We start from the raw sequence: 24,449 nt of genomic DNA, 5'->3' as shown, positions 1-24,449 counted from the left end.
AGGGGGAAATCTTTTAGGACCGAGATGAGAAAAACATTTTTCACACAGAGAGTGGTGAATCTCTGGAATTCTCTGCCACAGAAGGTAGTTGAGGCCAGTTCATTGGCTATATTTAAGAGGGAGTTAGATGTGGCCCTTGTGGCTAAAGGGATCAGGGGGTATGGAGAGAAGGCAGGTACAGGATACTGAGTTGGATGATCAGCCATGATCATATTGAATGGTGGTGCAGGCTCGAAGGGCCGATGGCCTACTCCTGCACCTAATTTCTATGTTTCTATGTTTCTGCCATTCAGCCAGTCTTCCATCCATGCTATCCGCACTAATACCATGGGCTCTCATCTTGTTTGGCAGCCTCATGTGTGGTACCTTATCAAAGGCCTTTTGAAATCCAAGTAACAAATATCCACTGATCCCCTTTTGTCTATCCTACTGCACTGTTCTACGGGTGTTCTTTGTTTAAATCATCACAAAGATAATAAACGGCCCCTTCGGATTTATCAACCCTCTCACAACTTCAATTATTCTCAAAGATGCAACTTTAAACATCTGAACAGGAGCACTGTGCTGTGGCCCTGAAGGATTAAAAGAATTCCAAAGAGGCCTTATTTTTAAAACAAAGACTTTATAAATAAGCAAAGAGCAGTGGAGGGAGGGATGGGTTGTTTTGAAGTCTGACATTTAACTGCATGACCCCTTGGTGTGCAGGCAGCTCCCTGCAGTTTTCAATGAGTGAGCCGCTGCTCTGCAGCACCGGGAAGCAAATGAATCAGGGAGGGAGGTGGGATGGAGGCAGAGTGTGAGCAATGTGCACCAGCATCAGTAGTACATCAGTCAGTCTGAACACACTGCTCCGAGCACGAGGAAAGGCTGCTGTCCCCGGTTTTACCTTCAAAGGGAATTCTGGTTCCTATCTGAAGTGGTTTACCTGCACCATCTACACCAGAGCTCTGAAGAGAGAGAACGCAGAGTCCAAGAACTAGTTGCTGCCTTGGGTATGTAAAATTGTGTTTAATCTTGGTCAGTTAGTATTATTAGTTTTTAATATCTTACTAATTTAATCAATGGACAAGTTAATAGACTACAGTAAAACTAATACAGTAGCTTCTGTTTTCTAGTGTTAGATTGGTAGATTTGCTGGACTTTGGATAGAACTCCTATGATACTCAAGCACAACTTTATTTTACTCTTTTTCCATGTTACAATGTGTGGAGTTAGAGAATAGTATAATACATTGTGTATAAGAAGGAACATGGACAGGTGACTGTCTGAAGAAGTGTCACAACACGAAACATCACCTGTCCATTTTCTCCAAGAGATGCTACCTGACCCGCTGGGTTACTCCAGCACTTTCTGGCTGGCCTCATCTTTTATGTATGTACACACTATTCCATTTCTGTTCTTTTCCTGGATTTCATCTCTGCCATTGGGCTCCAAACTCTGAAGTTCCCACCCCTACATTCACCTCTAACCTCCTCTATCTCTCTCTCGCGCTCCTTATTAACCTTTACAATCTCTCCAGGTTATCAGCCCCAACGCCTATGTTTTGCTTGATTGTGCTTCTGTGGCGTGTCTTGGGATTGTTTGTGTAGGAAGGAACTGCAGATGCTGGTTTAAACCGAAGATGGACCAAAAAAAAGCTTGTTCCCCTATCCCCCAACTCTCAGTCTGAAGAAGGGTCTTGACCCAAAACGTCACCCATTCCTTTTCTCCAGAGATGCTGCCTGACCCGCTGAGTTACTCCAGCTTTTTGTGTCTATCTTGGGCAATGTGCAACAATATGCAACTATGTGTAGCAATGTGCAACAATCTGATACAATGTGTAACACTTTAACAACGTGCAACAATGTGTAACATTATCAAAGGTGATGTATAAATGGGAGATGCTGTTGTAAATGGGTGGTGGAGTTGAGCATTGGCATCATAGCAGCATCCACTGTGAGATCTAGGTGGCATTCTGTAGGGCCTTTGAGCATAAAACATCTGTGCTGGGTGCTGTCTTATGCACCGCCTGTTGTGGGACTGCTCAGCCTTAAAGAACAGAGCCTAAAGCTAAGGCTTGCTAATGAGACTGGGTTTGAGTTGCAGACATCAGAAGAGGGAGGTGAGAGGGAGTATGTAGAATACTCATACCAGCATCAGTGCAGTTGGTTGATGAAGAATTTGCCTTAATAGTTCAGGCTCACCACAGGATTTGGTAGGGAAATTATTAGACCAACCACATAGGCTTGGAGATTACCTGAGGCACAACTTAATTGGCAATTTGTATGTTAATTGACCTCTGTAAAATTGTCCCTCGAGTGTAGGATAGAACTAGTATACGGGGTGATCTTTGGTCGGCGTGGACTCGATGGGCCTGTTTTCACGCTGTATCTCTAAACTAAACGAAAACTATCAGGTCATGGATTGATTAGGGAAACTTGGATGGGCACTGGGACCACAAAAATGTTGAGCTTCAGTGTAACTACTCTGTTTGTAGTCTACCTTTCACCCATTCTTGAGATTTGATGCTGCCATTCAGGACTCATTAGTTACTCCCCAGAATGTGGAAGTCTCTACCTCAGAAGGCAGTGGAGGCTGATTCTCTGGATGCTTTCAAGAGAGAGTTGGAGTTAGCTCTTAAAGATAACGGAGTCATGGGGATATGGGGAGAAGGCAGGAATGGGGTACTGATTGTGGATTATCAGCCATGATCACATTCATGGCTCGAAGGGCCGAATGGCCTACTCCTGCACCTATTGTATATTGTGACTTGATGCAGCTGACCCTTCTCCAGTTCTGGTTTAATCCCTGTCTGAGTGCCCAGAGAAGGATTCAACCTGTTATTTTCTAGAAAGGGTCTTGCATCTTGGACCTTGTTCTAACAAATGCTGAGGATCTGCTTGCTGAGACATTACCAGTACTGTGCGGATGGATTCCTGCGTTTGCCCCACGGGTTCTGCTCTGTTTTGCCTCCCTCAGGATTATAGCTGGGGCTGCTCACTGCAGTTGGCACAGGCTCAACGATGTCCACAAAGGCGATCACCGCAAACCACATCGCTCACACCAGGAAGGCGGTGGAACAGCTGCGGATGGAGGCGGGCATCGAACGGATTAAGGTAAATCCATGGCAATCAGTGGCAGCAGATGAAGAGACTGGAGAATTTGTCAGTCAGTGGATCATGGGAGTGTGGTCAGCAGATTGATTCCAATTCGGGCATGAGACCAACTCGAGGAAGGGTGGAGAAGAAATGAGCAGCTCTGCAAAATAAATGACAGCTACAGAAGGACAAATAAATGGTACCGAAGTTTGAGAAACCATAAACACAAAATAATATTAATTATAAATCTAGTGAAACAGAAGAGAGCATGTTCTGTGTTCTGACACGTTCTAGACAAAGCTTTTTTATCTGGCAGCATGTCACCTTCTTCCCCCCAGTTAATCGCTTTAGAGATACAGCATGGAAACAGGCCCTTTGGCCCACACCGACCATCCGATTCTGTTACTCCACTCCCTCCACAGTGGCCAATTAACCTACACTACTGAACGTCTTTGGGATGTGGGAGGAAGCCGGACACTCAGAGGAAACCCACACAGTCACAGGGAGATTGTGCAAACTCCACACAGACAGTACCAAAGGTTGTGAACAAACTTGGGTCTCTGATGCTGTGAGGCAGTGTTTCTGTGCTATCCTTATCCTTACCTTGGGTATATGGAACGAGCTGCCAGTGGAGGTGGTTGAAGCAGGGGCTATCCCAACGCTTGAAACAATCAGACAGGGTATGACAGGTTTGTAGGGATATGGGCCAAATACAAGCAGGTAGATCTAGTGTAGATAGGACATGTTGGTCGGTGTGGACAAGTTGGGTCAAAGGGCCTGTTTCCACACAGTATGACTATTATCGATTATCTCATTTCCATTTCTCAGGAATTCATTATCTTTCAAAAGTTTTTGTAATTATGTTTTGTTTCATTCAAGCTACACATGGGTCAATTAAAAAACTGCAAAGCAAGTTAGGAAAGTGACGTGGATATTGATCACAAGCAGATCGGTGGTGCGATCTTTGCTCTATCTGGGACCATCCTCACCATCTCTTTACCGCAGTATCAGCACATTTATCCACTCCTCTCTACGCCATGAGTTATGTCTGAAGAAAGGTCCTGACTCGAAACGTCGCCTGTCCATTTCCTCCCCAGATGCTGCCTGACCCGCTGAGTTCTTCCAGCGCTGCCTTCAGGAGCTGGTTCCACATTCTCACCACTTCCAGGATCATTTCCTAAGGGATTTATTTGTTTGTTCTTCTCACCGAAGAGTAGAAACATCTCTCAGGCACCAGGGTGGTTGTACTGTCGAGTGTGGGTGGGAGCAGGGATAAACCAAGGTGTGAGAATGGAGTGGTAGAATATGCTGATAGTTTTGTTTAGTTTATTGTCATATACACTGGGATGTAATGATACTCCTGCATGCATGAAGTTCAAGGAGCAAACAGTAGACATGACAATAATAGATACAATAATAAATACAAAACTGCAAAATGGTGCTGAGATTATAGTGCAAAAAACCCCATAAACTTAAGAGTGGAATAACTGAATGAGGTAGAGTTAAAAGTGGATGTGCCTTCCAGAAAGGGGTGTGATTTGTACAGGAGTCTGACAGCAGTGGGAAAGAAGCTGTCCATTTCTCCCCCACCCAAGTTGCCCCAGCTTCCCGTTCTCACCCACTGTAGCTAACAGCTAACTATGGCCTGTTTCCTTTATTATCATTACATTTTCCATATCTTTCATTCTTTTGTTCTATATCTCTCTACATCACCGTTTATATCTCTCGTTTCCCTTTCCCCTGACCAGTCTGAAGAAGGGACTCGACCCGAAACGTCACTCATTCCTTCTCTCCAGAGATGCTGCATGTCTGTCCCGCTGAGTTACTCCAGCATTCTGTGTCTATCTTAAGCTGTTCTTAAGTCTGGATGTCCAGGGGCTTTCAAGCCCCTCTCCCAGAATATAGAAGACAGAGAAGGGAATGGCCAAGGAAGCAGGCATCCTTGACGACATGTAGACAAAAGTGCTGGAGAAACTCAGCGGGTGCAGCAGCATCTAAGGAGTGAAGGAAATAGGCAAAGTTTCGGGACGAAACGTTGCCTATTTCCTTCGCTCCTTAGATGCTGCTGCACCCGCTGAGTTTCTCCAGCACTTTTGTCTACCTTCGATTTTCCAGTATCTGCAGTTCTTAAATCTTTGACGACATGTCCGGCCTTCCTGATGCAACGCACAGTGAAGATGGACTGGATGGAAGGTGATCAATATCTGCATCAGTTACCCAAGTTGATAACTACAAGTATATGAGATGGAAAAGCAAGTCCCTGCAGGTAGGCCAAGTAATTTCACTGTCATGGAACAAACTCAAGGGTGATTTCTGAAACAATGCTGTAAAGGTTTTCACTCAAGGGAAAGGGAGTAATCCGTTTTTAGTTTGGGAGATACAGCGCGGAAACAGGCTCTTTGGCCCATCGAGTCCACGCCAACCAACGATCACCGGTGTACTAGTTCTACGTTATCCCACTTTCACATCCTACATATTAGCGACAATTTACAGAAGCCAATCAACCCACAAACCTGCCCACCTTTGGAATGTGGAAGGAAACTGGAGCCCACCTGGAGAAAACCCATGTGGTCACGGGGAGAACGGACAGTACTCGTAGTCAGGATCGAACCCGGGTCCCTGGCGCTGTGAGGCAGCAACTCTACCGCCATGACGCCCACTGGGTTGCCTTCATTGATACCAAGAGCTTTAACCTCATTTTCAGACACTAACTTTAGATTGGAGAACAGGTGTCATTTGGACAGGCACATGGATAGGAACGGTTTACAGGGATAGGGACGAAACGCGTCAGGCTAGCCTAGATGGACGATCATGGTTGGCATGGGCAGGTTGAGCAGAAGGGCCAGTTTCTATGCTGTATGACTCTATCGCTTGCTTGCCTTTCACATACTTTAATCTCTTGGTCTCTCTCTCACACTCCCTCCCTCCTCAGATTTCAAAAGCTGCCACAGACCTGATGAACTACTGCGAGGAACATGGCACAAAGGACCCACTGCTGACAGGAATTCCAACCTCCGACAATCCTTTCAAAGACAAGAAGCCTTGCGCCATATTGTAGCCTCACCGACGGAGATTCATCACCCAGCATCTATTTGGAAGCATCATCCATTCCTGTATTACCCCAGACATACAGACCTCTCATTCCTCATCAGTCAATGTAGATGGCATACATTAATAATCTCAATTTCTGAGCTGTAGAGAGGCAGGAGCAGGCCAGAAGGTTGGGGAGCAGCAGTAGTGATGTACATATCGTAGTAACACAGCAAAGGCCCTGGGTACAAACATTGCAAATGGTGATTGTTTTATAGTGTTGAGAGATGGGGGCGAAGAGTGGGGATGACATGGGACCTTTCTACCTTCTCAGTCCCCTCAGTGTTTGGTTAGAACCCAAGATGGATTCTGGCTTCAGTCTTGAAGACAGCAATGTGTCCTTGGAGGGGTGTATGGTGGAGGTTCTGTGATAAGGTTTAGGTGCCAAAGGGTGGACAAGGGAAGGTCAGTGAGAAGACTTATTGTGTTAGGAATCATCAATTTTAATGCGTGACTGTTGGAAATTAAAGGCATTCTCCTGACTTCACATTTGACTACAACTTTCTGAATGTTATGACCAGGAGACAAGATGGAGGCAAATGGCGGAAGGAGATCTATGAGTCTGTTGAGCAGTATTAGTTCCAACTTCTTCATGCACACACAACCACAACAGGATCTTCCCATTATGTGATTAAGAAAACTAAGATTATTTACTCTGCCTGCTTCCAAAAAGCATCAAAGTGCGGGGGTGAGAGCGTCTGATCGGGTAACAGAAAGATAATTAGCCATGAAGGTGCAGCTCATTATCCAGAATTGTATATTCCTCAACCAAACGACTGCTGCTTGGGGTGAACAAGAATGCATGTAATAAATTGTATTACTTTGGGTAAGAACTTAGATACTGCGTGAAACACTCTTCAGCCCACCCTGAATGGTGATCACCCCGTACACTAGCACTGACCCACACACTAGGGACAATTTACAACTTTTTTAACCGACAATTTCAAGGAACCAATTAACCTACAAACCCGCCTGCCTTTGGGAGTGTGGGAGGAAACCAGAGGAGCTGGAGGAAACCCACGCGGTCACAGGGAGACACAAACTCTGCACAGACAGCCCCTTAGGTCAAGATTGAACCCGGGTCTCTAAATGTGACAATAGAAGGTTTTATTGAATCCCATACTATTTGACCCACTGCTCTTTCTAAATATGCATTGGTATACAGTGGCTTGTAAAAGTATTCATACCCCTTGAACTTTTCCACATTTTGTCACGTTACAACCACAAGCGTTAATGTATTTTATTGGGATTTTATGTGATAGACCAACACAAAGTGGCGCATAATTGTGAAGTGGAAGGAAAATGATACATGGTTTTCAAATTTCTTTACAAATAAAAAACTGAAAAGTGTGGCGTGCAAAAGTATTCAGCCCCCTTTACTCTGATACCCCTAAATAAAATCCAGTGCAACCAATTGCCTTCAGAAGTCACCTAATTAGTAAATAGAGTCCACTTGTGTGTAATCTAATCTCAGTATAAATACAGCTGTTCTGTGAAGGCCTCAGAGGTTTGTTAGAGAACATTAGTGAACAAACAGCATCATGAAGCCCAAGGAACACACCAGACAGGTCAGGGATAAAGTTGTGGAGAAGTTTAAAGCAGGGTTAGGTTATAAAAAAATATCCCAAGCTTTGAACATCTCACGGAGCACTGTTCAATCCATCATCCGAAAATGGAAAGAGTATGGCACAACTGCAAACCTACCAAGACATGGCCGTCCACCTAAACTGACAGGCCGGGCAAGGAGAGCATTGATCAGAGAAGCAGCCAAGAGGCCCATGGCAACTCTGGAGGAGCTGCAGAGATCCACAGCTCAGGTGGGAGAATCTGTCCACAGGACAACTATTAGTCGTGCACTCCACAAATTGGACCTTTATGGAAGAGTGGCCAGAAGAAAGCCATTGTTGAAAAAAAGCCATAAGAAGTCCCGTTTTCAGTTTGCCACAAGCCATGTGGGGGACACAGTAAACATGTGGAGGAAGGTGCTCTGGTCAGATGAGACCAAAATTGAAGTTTTTGGCCTAAATGCAAAACGCTATGTGTGGCGGAAAACTACCACTGCACATCACCCTGAACACACCATCCCCACTGTGAAACATGGTGGTGGCAGTATCATGCTGTGGGGATGCTTTTCTTCAGCAGGGACAGGGAAGCTGGTCAGAGTTAATGGGAAGATGGATGGAGCCAAATACAGGGCAATCTTGGAAGAAAACCTGTTAGTCTGCAAAAGACTTGAGACTGGGGCGGAGGTTCACCTTCCAGCAGGACAACGACCCTAAACATACAGCCAGAGCTACAATGGAATGGTTTAGATCAAAGCATATTCATGTGTTAGAATGGCCCAGTCAAAGTCCAGACCTAAATCCAATTGAGAATCTCTGGCAAGACTTGAAAATTGCTGTTCACAGACGCTCTCCATCCAATCTGACTGAGCTTGAGCTATTTTGCAAAGAAGAATGGGCAAACATTTCAGTCTCTAGATGTGCAAAGCTGGTAGAGACATACCCCAAAAGACTTGCAGCTGTAATTGCAGCGAAAGGTGGTTCTACAAAGTATTGACTCAGGGGGGCTGAATACTTTTGCATGCCACACTTTTCAGTTTTTTATTTGTAAAAAAATTTGAAAACCATGTATAATTTTCCTTCCACTTCACAATTATGCACCACTTTGTGTTAGTCTATCACATAAAATCCCAATAAAATACATTTACGTTTGTGGTTGTAACATGACAAAATGTGGAAAAGTTCAAGGGATATGAATACTTTTGCAAGCCACTGTATATAATTATATATACTGGTATACTTTGAGTATATAAGAAAAAGAAAAGGCATGAGGATTGCATTTAGGCAACTGGGGCAAACGCCAGGGCTTAGTGTCAGGAAAGATACAGGTTTTGTGAACATACAGGAAAAGGTACAAGGAGAAGGCACAGACACAATTATTTTAAGTCCATATGAAGGTCGGAGAGGGCTCATGTCCTATGTTACAAACACACTACATCGTAAGGTTCATCTAGTTTCTGTGCTCAAGACGCTGGAGCAGGAATTGAACCCACAACCTTCTGATTCAGGCGAGTGTGTTGTCCCTGCAGACGAGGCAGAGCCACGAGGCCAGCTACCTGCACTGAGCCCTGGGTTCCATCCTGGAACCAAACCCTGCCGCAGTAGAGAGAGAAGCAGGATGGAGGGGAGGAGAGGTGGTGTCACAGGGTTGGGAGCGTGCGATGAAGGGACGTTACAAAGTGCTTCTTTGTCTATATGTCAGCACAATCTTTCAGTGGGAGTCTCTTCAATGTACAGTCTGGAAATCAGACAGAACGTCTCCCATCTACTGCTCCGAGGGTATCGCCACTGATAAGTCCTTCAGCAGAATACCATGCATATTAAACACGCAATTATAATTACACATGTCCATGAATGTGGGTCAAAGAAGTGGATCGATGGATCTCAAAACATTCGAATTGCTGCAGGAAGAAAGCTCGCTCTAAGCAAAGCCGCAGCAGCCTCTGAGATTAAACAGTAGGGCTGCTCCCTGGCAGAGAACAGTACGACACCTGCCTCCTCCTGTGTGGCTCTGCACTCCTAGCACCTCCCACTATCACACACGGAAAGAAGAGATTCGAGGAACAACAAGGAAGAATATTAGTGTGTAACTGTCCCATTCAATAAGAATTTAATGCATTAGGAAAATGATGAGGTTGGCTGAAGCCACATAGTGCCAGTGGGAGATTTTACTAAAGTATGCTAAAGCGTTCATTCCTTCATACGGAAGATCCTGACACCGGCTGTAGGCTGGCATGGGCTGAAGACCTCCTTACGCTGCTCTGCAGGAACCCAGGCCGCTGCCTCAGCTAGAGCCAGTCCTCGTCACTTGGTCATTCTCCAGATCTCCACAGTCATGGATCCAGAAGCTGCTGCCAACACGTCCCGTTCCACACTGATCTGCAGCAGGAAATATCAATGCCAGCATTACTGGAGGTGTGCCCATCCCGCAAAAACACAGCTCACCACCCCCCCTCCATCCCATCGAGGGGGTACAGTGGTGCAGCGGTAGAGTTACTGCCCTACAGCGCCACAGACCCAATTCATTCCTGAATACGGGTACCGTCTGTAGGGAGATTAGTTTAGTTTAGAGATACAACACGGAAACAGGCCCTTCAGCCCACCTGGTCCGCACTGACCAGCGATCCCCACACACACATTTTTTACCAAGCAAATTAACCTACAAACCTGTATGTCTTTGGAGTGTGGGAGAAAACCCACGCAGGTCACGACTAGAAGGTACAAACTCCATACAGACAGCACACGTAGTCAGGATGGAACCCTGGTCTCTGGCACTGTGAGGCAACATCTCTACCGCTGCGCCACCGTGCCACTCTCTATGTTGCGGAGATAGGCAGCAAATAGCCACCGAGCCTGGCCACCGCAAGCACGCACGCGGACCGTACTCACCCCATTCACCACGTCATTGTGCGGCAAAGTGCACACCGTGTGAGGCGGCTCCGTTGGTACGTGCACCTGGGGACAAAGTGAACACAGCCCATCAATATTAACACACCAGTGAATCAGGGGGTGCTGGGGCTCAGAGAGCAGGAGAAATCTACCTTGTATTCCACTGCCTGAGGGTGAACTGGTCAAAAGGTTCACAGCAAGCATCAGAGAAAGGTATCCAGAACAAAAGAGGAATAATCTTAACACCAAGAGAGTCCGGGATTCGCTTTGTCGCGTAACCTCTCCTTTAAAATCCTTTGTTTAAGAAAGAACTGCAGATGCTGGAAAAATTGAAGGTAGACAAAAATGCTGGAGAAACTCAGCAAGTGAGGCAGCATCTCTGGAGCGAAGGAATAGGTGACGTTTCAGGTCGAGACCCGAAACGTCGCCTATTCCTTCGCTCCATATGTTGGGGAAGTCCAGGACAAGGGGTCACAGCTTAAGGATAAGGGGGAAATCCTTTAAAACCGAGATGAGAAGAACTTTTTTCACACAGAGAGTGGTGAATCTCTGGAACTCCCTGCCACAAAGGGTAGTCGAGGCCAGTTCATTGGCTATATTTAAGAGGGAGTTAGATGTGGCCCTTGTGGCTAAGGGGATCAGAGGGTATGGAGAGAAGGCAGGTACGGGATACTGAGTGGATGATCAGCCATGATCATATTGAATGGCGGTGCAGGCTCGAAGGGCCTAATGGCCTACTCCTGCACCTAATTTCTATGTTTCTATGTTTCCATAGATGCTGCGTCACCTGCTGCGTTTCTCCAGCGTTTTTGTCTACCTTTAAAATCCTTTGGATACTTTTGGGACTACGTTTAATAGGTTACTATGCTGAAGAAAGTGGAGCAAAGGTACACAGCAGCTGTGATCTAACTGTATAGTCATAGAAAAAGGCCCTTCGGCCCAACTTGCCAATGCCAAGACACTTGTCCCTCCTGCCCATGTTCTGCACATATCCCTCTATAACGTATCCTATCCACGTACCTGTCTAAATGATTCTTAAAAGTTGCAATAGTACCTACCAACATCCTTGTAAATCTTCTCTGCACTCTTTCCAGCTTACCATGCAGTAGGCCCTTCAGCCCATCGAGTTTATGCTAGCTTTCAGACCATTCCAAACAGTCTCATTCCCCATCTAGTTTCCTGTAACTTGTTTTCTCTCACAACAACCCCACCTCCCCCCCCACCCCCACAATCCTCTCTCCCACCCACACTAAAGGTAACTAACAGTAGCCCATCAGTCTACCCGCTTCAGGATGAGGGGGCTAACTATATCCAGTGGAGAGGCACACAAACAGATATCAGAATCACCAGCTCAGGAGCTTACCTTAATGGTCTTATCTGTTGATGATGTGTATAGAGTGCCCACGGAATGCTTGATCCCTGTCATCTGGGAATGGTGACCAACATTGAAACACTGGGGGAGAGAAGTAGAATAGTTCATGGTGAGGAATGAGACGCCAGTAAAGTGATTACCATCGGTAGTGGATAAGAAACCGGTTTCCCGCTCTGCCACACCTAGCTGCATAGCCTGCAGGCGATCAATGTTCAACAGGGCCATAGAGCACACGCAGCTCACTTTACGCAACATAAGTGTAGAGTCGCTGCCTCACAGCGCCAGAGACCCGGGTTCCATCCTGACTACGGGTGATGTCTGTACGGAGTTTGTACGTTCTCCCTATGACCGCGTGGATTTCCCCGGGTGCTCCAGTTTCCTCCAAAGACGTGCAGGTTTGTAGATTAAATGGCTTTGGTAAAAATTGTAAAGTGTCCCTAGTGTGTTGGATACTGCTCGTGTACAGGGTGATCGCTGGTCAGCGTGGATTCGTTGGGCCGAAGGGCCTGTTTCCATGCTGTATCTCTAAACTAAACTTGACCCGAAACGTCACCCATTCCTTCTCTCCGGAGATGCTGCCTGTCCCACTTATTCTGAGACTGTGGCCCGTGGTTCTGGACTCTGGACTCGCCCAATGTTGGGCGAGTACAGAACCAGGGGCCGCAGTCTTAGAATAAAGGGGAGGCCATTTAAGTTTGAAGTGAGAAAAAACGTTTTCACCCAGAGAGTTGTGAATTTGTGGAATTCCCTGCCACAGAGGGCAGTGGAGGCCAAATCACTGGATGGATTTAAGACAGAGTTAGATAGAGCTCTAGGGGGTAGTAGAATCAAGTGATATGGGGCGAAGGCAGGCACGGGTTAATGATTGGGGACGATCAGCCATGATCACATTGAATGGCGGTGCTGGCTCGAAAGGCCGAATGGCCTCCTCCTGCACCTATTTTCAATGTTTCTATGAATTACTCCAGCATTTTGTGTTTGCCTTTGGTGTAAACCAGCATCCGCGGTTCCTTCCTACCCACAACTTGTTGTCAGAGTCAGCCTGAGACCAGGTGCAGGGCCTTACCTTGACATGCTGGAAGTTGCCACCCTGTTGGTCGAAGACGTGTACCAAGCCCCACTTGTCGCCGGCCCAAAGCTCACCACGTTCATATGACATGCTCAGCAGGTAGGAGTCCAACTGAATGGGGAGGAGGAGATGAAAGCAAGTGAGAATGGAGGTGGAGAGGGAGAGAGCGAGTCGAGAAAGTCGGAGGGAGCGGGAGCAAGGGTGTTCAATCATAAAGCATTCAATACGCCCAACGTTCCAATTCAGTTTAGTTTATTTTCACATGACCGAGGTACAGTGAAAAGCTATTGTTGTCCACTGAGTCTGGCCAGCTATCAGGCATGGACCAAAGGACATGGATGGGCAGTCAGGCAGGGGAAGGGAGGATACAGCAGGGCGAGGGGAGGCTGTTGCTGCAACCATTCTCTGGCCTTATCTATTGCCAACGTCAATACGTACCTGTAGCCTTTGTAGAACATGATTGTTTCTGCGATCGACTACCACCAGGGTCCTGTCCTCACTACCAGACAGTACAAAACGATCATCAGCTGCCAGGCACAGCACCGCGCTGGAGTGCAGCTTCCGACTGGACACCACCGGGTAATTGACTGTGGGTTGGAGGGCACAGGGCAATAAACACCACCCACTCACCAATAATAAACCAGCAAAATCATTTACACGAGAAGGAATGGGTGACGTTTTGGATCAAGACCCTTGAGACTCAAGAAGGATCTCAACTCGAAACGTGACCCATTCCTTCTCTCCAGAGATGCTGCCTGTCCCGCTGTGTTACTCCAGCATTTTGTGTCTACCTTCGATTTAAACCAGCATCTGCAGTTCCTTCCTACACAAAATAATTTACAGACTGTTGGAGCAGCTCAATGGGTCTGACTTGCTCTAACAGTCTGTGAATGATATTTACACGTTGTATCTCTTGGAGGACATGGATCGGTGACTTTTCGGTTCGGGAGCGTTCTCATTGCAAATCTCGTTGCACTTATGTGCAATGACAATAAAAGATATTATTATCATTATTATTATTCAGAACCAAAACTTCTGAAGAAGGGCTGCCGACCTGAAACATCACTTTTCCATGTCCTCCAGAGATGCTGCCTGACCTGCTGAGGTACTCCAGCACTTTATATATTTTTTTGTATCCCCCCCCCCCCCCCCATCGAGCCCCCTTAGTTCTCGGAGGCCACTCCCCCCCCCGCAGGATTCTACCCCTCCCCATCAGTGCAAGGAGAATACTGACCTCGTGGGTCGTACATGGTGACCAACTTATCGTATGATCCAGTTACCAGGACGTCAGGATGATACACCAGACAAAGCACAGCCGCCTTCCCTCTGTGGAAATAACATCACAGTCACCCATTCATCAGTTCGTATTGCCCAGCCCCCAAACATCAGAGGACAGCCGCCTCTTTAGACCAGTGCTGCTTCTTAAACTGGTGAATGGTTCACGCAAGGGCAAATTAAATTATTTTGGGGTGAATGAAACTAAAGGGGTGAATGATTTAATTTATTCAGGTATTTATATATATTTTTCCACAATTAAAAAAGGCTAGTTTTCCAAGAAAAAAACCTCTAGTAATCAAAGCCCGAAAGGGTAGGATGGGGCTGAAGCCCAGTGTTCCCAGGAATGGTTTTTTATCTTTTGAATAATGATTTTCCAACTCCGGTGGTAATTAAACTTCTTTTTTTTTTTCACTCCTAGTTTTTATAACATATTTTTAGGATGTTCAAAAAGTTGAATAAAATAAACATTTAAGAAATTAGTTAATTTATGTTTTTTGCTCATGTGGCAAAATAAATTATATATAAAATTATACAAGGGAGAATAAGACGAAAAAACAGAAGAAAATGTAGTCGAGGGTGAATGAAATTTTGTGATAAAGACTCAAGGGTGAATGACGCTGAATGCACTGCTTCAGACATTAGAGCCACAGCCGTCCAGCGATCAACCCTGTACATCAGCCCTATCCTACAAGCTATGGACAATTTTACAACTTCCCAAAGCCAATGAACCTACAAACCCACACGCCTTTGTAGTGTTAGAGAAAACCCACGTGGTCACAGGGAGAACGTGCAAACTCCGTACAGAAAGCACTCGTAGTCAGGATTGAACCCAGGTTTCTGGCACTGTAAGGCAGCAACTCTACCGCTGTACAACTGTGCCCACCCATTTTGTCTCCCCCCTCCTCCCACAGCATCTAGTGGCTCAGGAACAACCATCTCCTCCAGCCATTCAATCAAGGGAGGTATTTTGGACATGCGGAGGGGTGTGAAATGCCCACGTGCAAATGAGCAGAGATGCCTCTTCCTGTGCTGTTCTATCTTCTATGAAGTGATACAGAGACACAGCCACTACCTGATGTCCCGGACTGCCGCCCCCTCTGCAGCCATGTCCCACAGCTTGATGCTGCTGTCCCACGATCCAGAGCACAGCATATTCTCCTGGGCTGCGAGAGCCCACACCCAGCCCTGCAACAAGAGCACAGAAAGGGTGACACCAGTGTTTAGTTCAGTTTAGAGATAGTGTGGAAACAAGCCCTTTGGCCCACTGAGTGACATTCACCACAACATAATTGCAACCTTCACGTGGCCCGCCCTGTTTCGACGAATGCAATCAACCCGGCGTGCACGTTCAAACAAGATCAAATAGAACAAGTTGTCCTACAACTTTAGGCTGTGCACGCCATACGCAAGAAGAAGATTGGCAGCTCATCGTGCAGACTGAGCAGAAGTCTGACTCAGGGGTTGGATGGTCTGACCAGAGGGAGGACGAAGTTCTCGGGTCGATAACGTGACTCTCAGGTACATATAACATAAAACTATCTCTGCATGTTTACAGTTTAGTTTAGCAATACAGCATAGAGACAGGCCGTTCAGCCCATCGAATGTCAGAGGTTATGGGGAGAAGGCAGGATAATGGGGTTAGGAGGGATATATAGATCAGCCATGATTGAATAGCGGAGTAGACTTGATGGGCCAAATTGCACAATTCTGCTCCTATCACTTATGACCTTATGATCAAATGCACTCCCACTATTTATTAACCGGTTCTGTTATCCCACTAATGCATCCACTCCCTGCACGCTAGGGGCAATTCACAGAGGTCAATTAACTACAAACCCGCACATCTCTGGGATGTGGGAGGAAACCAGAGCACAGGGAGGGCACCCTTGCGGTCACAGTCAGGGAGAACATGCAAACTCCACACAGACAGCACACCAGGTGAGGATTGAACCCGGGTCTCTGGTGCTGTGAGGCAGCAGCTCTACCAGCTGCGCCGCCGTGTTATAGATTTTGAAGCTGAAATCCTCACCCTGTGCGTTCCCCGTGGTTGGTGTCCAAGAGTCTTCACCAGCGCCTTCTCACCATCCTGGGCTAATCGCCTAAGGTCCCAGATGTTAACGTTCCTGTCCCTGGATCCCGAAATACATAGTGTGGCATTCTGGAGAACATGAAGGAGCAGGAATGATTAAACAGCGCGTGCAGGTAGAGAGGAAGACAGACAGAAGTAAAGAGAGATAGAAGGGAGGGGGGGGAGGAGGGTCGGGGAGAGAGAGAGAGAGGGGGGAGGGTAAGGGGGATGGAGGGGGATAATTGGATTTGCTGGGATGGGCTGGTGAGTACGCGCCAAGAGCTGGAGCATCACCTGAATGAGCAGCACTGAGTCCACGGAGGCAAAGTGGCCATCGGCCAGTGTGAAATGCTCCACCTTCGGGTTGGTGCCTGACCAGTGGGAAAGGTGCTCCTCGAGCTCAATGCACACAGTCGGCCAATCAAAATCTTTACCTGTTAAAAAAAGTAATAGAATTAAACAGAGTTAAGTCTGACGAAATCTCTCTGACCTCTCCACATCAAGCTCAGTCTCTTCCCATTCTCACCCTGGTCCCAACCACACACCTCCCCAGCGGGTTTCTATACATGTCATGGGGCTTGTACTTGTTCCAGACTCATAGATCTTACCCTAACGCTGTTACTACCACCGCCGCCTTCCTTCGCTCCCAGGGCTCGCACCCTACCTTCTATCCCTCAACTACTTCTTCCCCACTCCAGCAGTCTGGAGCTTGTGTCTCCTAAGATGTGGATCCTCTTATCTTTTCTCAGCTAAGGGGTGATCTTATGAAGGTGTATCAAATCATGATGTGAATAGATTAGGTGAATGCGCAGAGTCTTTTACCCAGGATAGGGGAATCAAGAACAAGAGGACATAACTTCAGAGGGGCAAGATTTAATACCACCCTGAAGTGCATCTTTTCCACTCAGATGTTGGTGGTTATGTGGAATGGACTGCCACAGAAGGTAGTCGAGGAAAGTACATTAACATCATTTAAAAGACACTTGGGCAGGTACATGGATAGAAAATGTTTAGCAGGATATGGACTAAATATAGGCAAATGGGACTAGCTTAGATGCTAACTTTGGTCTGCATGGACAAAAGTTAGGGGGTAAATTTGTTGATTCTGAATTTGTACATTTTTTTTCTCATTGACTGACTGTGTTTGGTTCTGGTATACCGGTATCTGTTCATCATTAGTTGTTCATAAATAAGTGAAATGACATTGTTATGTGCTATTAAAGTTACCAGGGGTAAACGGGGCGAACAAGGTTGGGAACCCCTGGTCTATGCGCTGGTCACCAACCTTCCAACACTGGGTAGGTCAAGCCAAGGATCTTCTGCGCCCGTATTCTCCAGGTCACCTCATCGGTCAGGACGCACTGGAATGCTCGACACACCAAGGGGAGGACTCCGAGCACGAACCTGGCGTCCAGGTAGGAGCAGATCTCCAGGACCAGCTCCCAGGGGAGGGAGAGGAGGCTGGACTGCACGTTGTCGATGGGCAGCACCTGACTGGTCCGCCGCCGGACACTTAGGTCAGAGGCGCAGGACTTGCTGCCGCGCGGCTGCTGCTGCTGCTCGCTGCACGGCTCCAGTGGGCAGCTGCGGGGCCGGGGGCCGCACAGCTCGGGGTTGCGCACGTGGTCCATGTACTCCTGGGCCTGCAGCTCCAGCTCATCCTCCTGCTCCAACTCTCCCTCGGTTGGAGGCGGATTGCACGGGACGTCGCTCACTCCACTTGCCATCCTGACCTCGCTGCCCCAACCGTCAGCAGAAGAGGCTGCTGAAACACAGGAGCACACATTTAGCTGGAGAATCCCTCTGTCAGAAGGCATGCAGCAAAATAACTCAGACTGCTGAAAGCTTGCCGGGACTTGCTCTGCACATGGATTCAAACCAACCAGTCTCCCACTGCTTCACAGAACATTAATTAGTTTAGTTTAGGGATACTGCGCAGTTACAGGCCCATGACAAATGACAATAAATATTGTATTGTATTGTATTCAGCCCACGCCGACCAGCCATCTCTGCACTCTAACACTATCCTACGAACACTAGGGACAATTTACAATTATACCAAGCCAATTAACCTACAAACCCGTACGTCTTTTGAGTATGGGAGCAAACCAGAGATCCTGGAGAAAACCCATGCAGGTCACGGGGAGAACATACAAACTCTGTGCAGACAAGCACCCGTAGACTGGATCGAATCCGAGTCTCTGGCGCTGTACGGCAGCAACTCTACCACTGCGCCACCGTGCCGTGCTCTCTCCATCTCTGAAGAAGAAGGGTCTGAAGAAGGGTCCCGACCCGAAACATCACGTATCCATGTTCTCCAGAGATGCTGCCTGACCCGCTGAGTTACTCCAACACTCTGTGTTCATTTTGTGTAAACTACCATCTGTAGTTCCTTATTTCTACTCTTCATCTCTGGAGGATATGGATAACAACTTTTCAGGCCGGGACCTTTCAGCCTTCCTACCCCGGAAAACGGGTTAATGTGTGGCTAATGGTGACTTTCACCCATCTCTACCTGAACAGGATAAATTAGTGCATCTTCATGGGTCCCAGTGGCAAACGTACAGAATAGTGAAAGGCCTGGATCGAGTGGATGTGGTGACGATGTTTCCACTAGTGGGAGTGTCTGGAATTAGAGGCCACAGCCTCAGAATTCAAGGATGTTCTTTCAGGAAGGAGATGAGGAGGAATTTCTTTATTCAGAGGGTGACGAATCTGTGGAATTCTTTGCCACAGAAAGCTGTGGAGGCAGTCAGTGGATGTATTTAAGGCAGAGATAGATTTTTGATTAGTACAGGTGTCAGATGTTATGGGGTGAAGGCAGGAGAATGGAGTTAGGAGGGAGAGATAGATCAGCCATGATTGAATAGCAGAATAGACTTGATGGGTCGAATGGCCTAATTCTGCTCCTATCACTTATGATAAATAAAGCCCTGCCTAACTTACAAGGTAAACTTAACAAATTGTGGCTGAATTGTGGACAAGACAGACAAACTGGCGCAAAAGTAAATTAACTTTTATTAAATCAGATTATATGCAAAAGATTACAGGTATTCAGTAAACACATACTTTAAAAAAAAAACATTTAAATCATATAATTAAACCACTTCTGTTGACTATTTTACAATTGTAACTATCATTAAGCCCCACTTCTCCCCAGATACCATTTCCTCAATGTACTCTAGAACAAATAGTTTAAATCGGGGATTGTTTTGTGGGGTCTGCTGCAGAATCATGCCAAGTCTTGAGTCTGGGATCAGGGAGGCAGATGACAGGCTCAAGAAGTGTCCCAGGTGGTGGTCAGATGTCAGAGACCAGAGGAGCATGGAGAGGATGTTTCCACTCGAGGGAGAGTTTAGGATTACAGGCTCTAGCCTCCGAATAAAAAAACATACCTTTGAAAGGAGATGATAAGGAAATTCTTTAGTTAGGGGGTGGTAAATCAGTGGAGGCCAACACAATGGATATTTTTACAGTGGAGATTGACAGATTCTTGTTTAGTACGGGTGTCAGGGTTCTGCGGCAAAGGCAGGAGAATGGGGTTGAGAGGGAAAGATAGATCAGCCATGATTGAATGGTGGATTAGACTTGATGGGCTGAATGGCCTAATTCTGCTCCAACAACATATTAGGTGAAAATGAAGACCTTGGGGCCGGGAGTGAGTCAGACCATCCAAATGTGATATTGTGGGCCTACAAATCAGTAGGACCGTACACATGTATAATTCCAGTGGTTGTGAGGAGCTGTGAGATGAATTCAGCTGTACAAAAGACACAGAGGAAATGAAATACTGGGTGGCACAGCGGTAGAGTTGCTGCCTTACAGCACTAGAGTCCCGGGTTCGATCCTGACTGTACAGTGTTTGTACGTTCTCCCCGTGACCTGCGTGGGTTTTCTCCGAGATCTTTGGTTTCCTTCCACACTCCAAAGACGCACAGGTTTGTAGGTTAACTGGCATGTCATAAATGTAAATTGTCCCTAGTGTGTGTAGGGTAGTGTTAACGTGTGGGGATTGCTGGTCGGTGCAGACTCGGTGGGCCGAAGGGCCTATTTCCGCCCTATCTCTAAACTAAACTGTAGATTGAGTGCGTGAACCAATCACACACAAGCCAGCACCACTTACTCTACCCCTTCACAACACCCATACTAACACTCTTACTAACGCCCCACCCCGGCACTTGGGTTCGAGCAGCTAGGGTGTACCGACGACCAGTTATCCTAGTGCTGCTAAGTGATTATTAAAGACGTGTTTAAACCAAAGATCTTATAGCTTCGCTATAAGATCTTTGGTTTAAACCACGCAATGCCTTTGGCTCTTGTTTACATAAACTAAAAAGATCAATGGAACATTGACAGTGCTAGTTCTGTGGTCAAAGAGAAGCAAACAACAACTGCACTCCAATAACCAAGCTATAAATTCATGATGTGCAAATAGAAAATAGTGAATACCAGACATACATTTCAGGAATGGTCCTCAGCGGAGAAACATGGATGGAAAACGTCTCCACAAACCATGTGATGGCACATTGCGGTTCATCAGTTGGACTGAAGTCCAGTCTCACCAGCCTGTCTCTCACAGTGAGGATCGATATGACAGTGTGGGGTGAGGAAGACTCTGCTCCCAGGTGATGCCTGAAGAATCAGGTCTAATCAAACAAAAAGCACAGAACTTTAACCCACTTCTAAGCAAATTAGCCATTTTCCCATGCTCAATATCTAAACAGTACAGGAAGACGCAAATAGATAGATCAGAGTGAAATTGGGATGGAGAATTTAAGTGACAGGCCACAGGAAACTCAAACATAGATGCTCCACAAAGCAATAACCCAGCCAATCTCTAATAGCCCAATCTGTGTTTGGTTCCTCCCAGGCAAGAGATCACATTGTGGACACTGAATGTAATGCACAATCCAATCCCTTCCCTCATCGTCTCGGTGTCGGCATTCTTTCCCAGTTCAACTCAGACCTGAAATATCAACTGTTTGTCCTTCCACATATGCTGCCTGACCTGCAATGTTCCCAGCATTTTACATTTGTGAATTTTCAGGTTTGTAGCATCTGCTATTTATTTGTTAATCTTCATCTACTGAAGCTGGACACAAAATGTTTACACTGACTTATTTAGAGTCATAGTGAACTATAGTGGAAACAGGCCCTTCGGCACAACTTGCCCACTCCAGCCAACATGTCCCAGCTACACTTGTCCCAACTGTCCGCCTCTGGTCAATATCCCTCCAAATCTGTCCTATCCATGTAACTGTCTGTTTCTTAAACCTCAACTACCTCCTCTAGCAGCTTGTTCCATACACCCACCACCCTTTGTGTGAAAAGGTTACCCCTCAGATTCCTTTTCCCCTTCACCTTAAACCTATGTCCTCTGATTCTCGATTCATCTACTCTGGACAAGAGATTTGTTCATCTTCATTCACTGAAGCTCCGTGGCTCATTTAGATAATTACCAGACCCACCGGAGAAGGAAATGGGAGGAGGCTAACACCAGACATCATCTCCACACCACACCACAACCCACTCCGGCTCCCTTGCCCCCACCACCCTGGTGACCTGTCAGGCCTCAAGATTCAGGTCTGATCAAATAAAATTCACAAGTACTTTACCCCACATTTAAGTAAACAAGTAAATTTTCCCATGCTCAAATTCTAAACGAAATCTCCAAAAAATTAAAGGATTAAAATGTTCAAATCGTGACTTTGCAAACAAAGGCAATTTCTTACATTGGTTTGAGGGTTAGTAATCTAAGGATTGGCAATCAGAGCAAAAAGGAAATTATTAGATCTTTGACCCCAGTGACCCTAGGCCTCCCCCAACCACCCCCTGACCCACAACAGCAAACGTCAGTCGTTGCTCCCTTCTCAGTGTAAAGGCCTGGATGGTGTGGATGTGGAGAGGATGTCTCCACTAGTGGGAGAGTCCAGGAATCGAGGTCATGGGCTCAGAATTAAAGGACGTTCCTTTAGGAAGGAGATGAGGAGGAATTTATTTAGTCAGAGAGCGGTGAATCTGTGGAATTCATTGCCACAGAGGGATGTGGAGGCCAAGCCAGTGGATAGAGACACATAGATTCTGGATTAGTAGTGTGTCAGGGGTTTATGGGGGGAAGGCAGGAGAATGGGGTTAGGAGAGATAGATCAGCTTGATGGGCTGAATGGCCTAATTCTGCTCCTATGGGAGAGATAGATCAGCTTGATGGGCTGAATGGCTTAATTCTGCTCCATGGGAGAGATAGATCAGCTTGATGGGCTGAATGGCCTAATTCTGCTCCATGGGAGAGATGGATCAGCTTGATGGGCTGAATGGCCTAATTCTGCTCCTATGGGAGAGATAGATCAGCTTGATGGGCTGAATGGCCTAATTCTGCTCCATGGGAGAGATAGATCAGCTTGATGGGCTGAATGGCCTAATTCTGCTCCTATGGGAGAGATAGATCAGCTTGATGGGCTGAATGGCTTAATTCTGCTCCTATGGGAGAGATAGATCAGCTTGATGGGCTGAATGGCCTAATTCTGCTCCATGGGAGAGATAGATCAGCTTGATGGGCTGAATGGCTTAATTCTGCTCCTATGGGAGAGATAGATCAGCTTGATGGGCTGAATGGCCTAATTCTGCTCCATGGGAGAGATAGATCAGCTTGATGGGCTGAATGGCTTAATTCTGCTCCTATGGCCTTGTGAGATGAGCGCCTTGGGCTGGGGTTTTGCTGGGCGCTGCTGGGGTGAAGCAATGGAATAATCTTCACCCTACCATAGTTACCCAGCCAGATACAACTACATTTAAGGTAGCTCTTTCTTCCCAAAAACCTTCTCTGGTTTAATTCCTCCCTCCACCACCTCCAGTTTAATTTCCATTTGGAATATTTTGAGGGACCATGAAACCAAGAGGAGCGGGCGGTGCGTGTACCTCAGGCCGGCGGCAACCTGTCCCTGTCCCTGTCCCCGTCCCCGGGCCGATGCCGCCGCATCCCGACCCCGCCCGCCCGCCCATGCAGCGGCGCGCTCTCCGCGCGTCACAAACACCACGTGGCGCGGCGCCCGCGTATGGCGTCACCGCCAGCGTCACTTGACCACCGACGCCAGCCCCGTGATTGGACGGACCACGTGCTCCCATCCGTTATCAAGGGTAACGGGACGGAACCAGGAAGTAGCGACCCCCCCCATCACCAATGTGGCTGGTGTTCTCTCCAAATATACTAGAGGAGCTCCTCTAGTATCTTTGGTTCTCTCTACTCACCACCTCTGGGCTCTGATCCACCATTATGTGGCTGGTGGTCTCTCTACTCATCCCCTCTGGGCTGTCTCCCCCTCATTAATGTGGCTGGAGGTCTCTCTACTCACCACCTCTGGGCTCTGATCCACCATTATGTGGCTGGTGGTCTCTCTACTCACCACCTCTGGGCTCTGATCCACCATTATGTGGCTGGTGGGCTCTCTACTCATCCCCTCTGGCTGTCTGATCCACAACTTTTATCTTGTCTATTTTTACAGTTTTTAATCTTTATACTTGCTTTTAAGATCTATACACACTGTGTGTGCTCGCAGAAATCTGTGTTGTATGACTGCTTATCAGTACATTGTCCTGTTGTATGTTGAGCCACGTCAAAGAAGATTTTCTGTTACGACAGACAATAAAGTTTTCTGAATCTGAATCTGAATTATGTGGCTGGAGGTCCCTCTACTCACCACCTCTGGGCTGTCTCCCCCATCATTAATGTGGCTGGTGGTCTCTCTACTCATCGCCTCTGGGCTGTCTCCCCCATCATTATTGTAGGCGGCAGACCCTCTACTCATAGGCTGCAGGCTGCCTGGTCCACCATTATGTAGCTGGTGGACTCTCTGCTCATCATCTCTGGGCTGTCTCCGCCATCATATTGTAGGCGGCGGACCCTCTGGTCATCGCCTTTGGGCTGTCTGATCCATTACGTGGCTGGCAGTCCCTGTACTCATGATCTCTGGGATTGTCCCCTCACCATTATCATTTCCCCTTCTTGGAAAAATAAAGTTCTATCATATCGTACGTATTATGTGACTAA

At 46.9% G+C, this 24,449-nt stretch overlaps 2 protein-coding genes across 3 annotated transcripts; one reads left to right on the top strand and one right to left on the bottom strand.

Moving 5' to 3' along the window:
• Positions 1–660: 660 nt before the first annotated feature.
• Positions 661–6,833, top strand: gng14 (G protein subunit gamma 14). The gene is made up of 3 exons (XM_033050980.1): positions 661–992; positions 2,959–3,095; positions 6,010–6,833. The coding sequence occupies exons 2-3, from the start codon at positions 3,003–3,005 to the stop codon at positions 6,133–6,135; spliced, it is 219 nt and encodes a 72-aa protein (XP_032906871.1). The 5' UTR covers positions 661–992; positions 2,959–3,002; the 3' UTR covers positions 6,136–6,833.
• A 2,213-nt stretch (positions 6,834–9,046) lies between these two features.
• On the bottom strand, positions 9,047–23,469 carry fbxw9 (F-box and WD repeat domain containing 9). 2 transcript variants are annotated; one of them, XM_033050973.1, is made up of 12 exons: positions 23,321–23,469; positions 20,864–21,051; positions 17,691–18,170; positions 16,700–16,839; positions 16,367–16,495; positions 15,410–15,522; positions 14,294–14,385; positions 13,498–13,646; positions 13,057–13,170; positions 11,982–12,071; positions 10,619–10,684; positions 9,047–10,108 (listed from the first exon to the last, which is right to left on the bottom strand). In XM_033050973.1, exons 3-12 carry the CDS (start codon positions 18,130–18,132, stop codon positions 10,034–10,036), a joined length of 1,410 nt encoding a protein of 469 aa, XP_032906864.1. In that variant the 5' UTR covers positions 18,133–18,170; positions 20,864–21,051; positions 23,321–23,469; the 3' UTR covers positions 9,047–10,033. The 2 variants fall into 2 exon arrangements, with proteins under 2 accessions (XP_032906864.1, XP_032906865.1); XM_033050974.1 differs by having other exon boundaries at positions 17,691–18,167.
• Positions 23,470–24,449: the final 980 nt, after the last annotated feature.

The sequence above is a fragment of the Amblyraja radiata genome, chromosome 35, assembly GCF_010909765.2.
Source record: "Amblyraja radiata isolate CabotCenter1 chromosome 35, sAmbRad1.1.pri, whole genome shotgun sequence".
Classification (NCBI taxonomy): Eukaryota; Metazoa; Chordata; class Chondrichthyes; order Rajiformes; family Rajidae; genus Amblyraja; species Amblyraja radiata.
Note: the sequence above shows the minus strand (reverse complement) of the source record. Positions and strands in the feature narration are given on the sequence as shown.

Coding starts and splice junctions, on each gene's coding strand:
- gng14 (XM_033050980.1), top strand. CDS start 3,003: ATGTCCACAAAGGCGATCACCGCAAACCACATCGCTCACACCAGGAAG. Junction 3,096..6,009: donor CGGGCATCGAACGGATTAAG/GTAAATCCATGG, acceptor CTCCCTCCTCAG/ATTTCAAAAGCTGCCACAGA.
- fbxw9 (XM_033050973.1), bottom strand. CDS start 18,132: ATGGCAAGTGGAGTGAGCGACGTCCCGTGCAATCCGCCTCCAACCGAG. Junction 15,523..16,366: donor AACCACGGGGAACGCACAGG/GTGAGGATTTCA, acceptor CTCTTGTTGCAG/GGCTGGGTGTGGGCTCTCGC. Junction 10,109..10,618: donor ACAATGACGTGGTGAATGGG/GTGAGTACGGTC, acceptor TTCCTGCTGCAG/ATCAGTGTGGAACGGGACGT.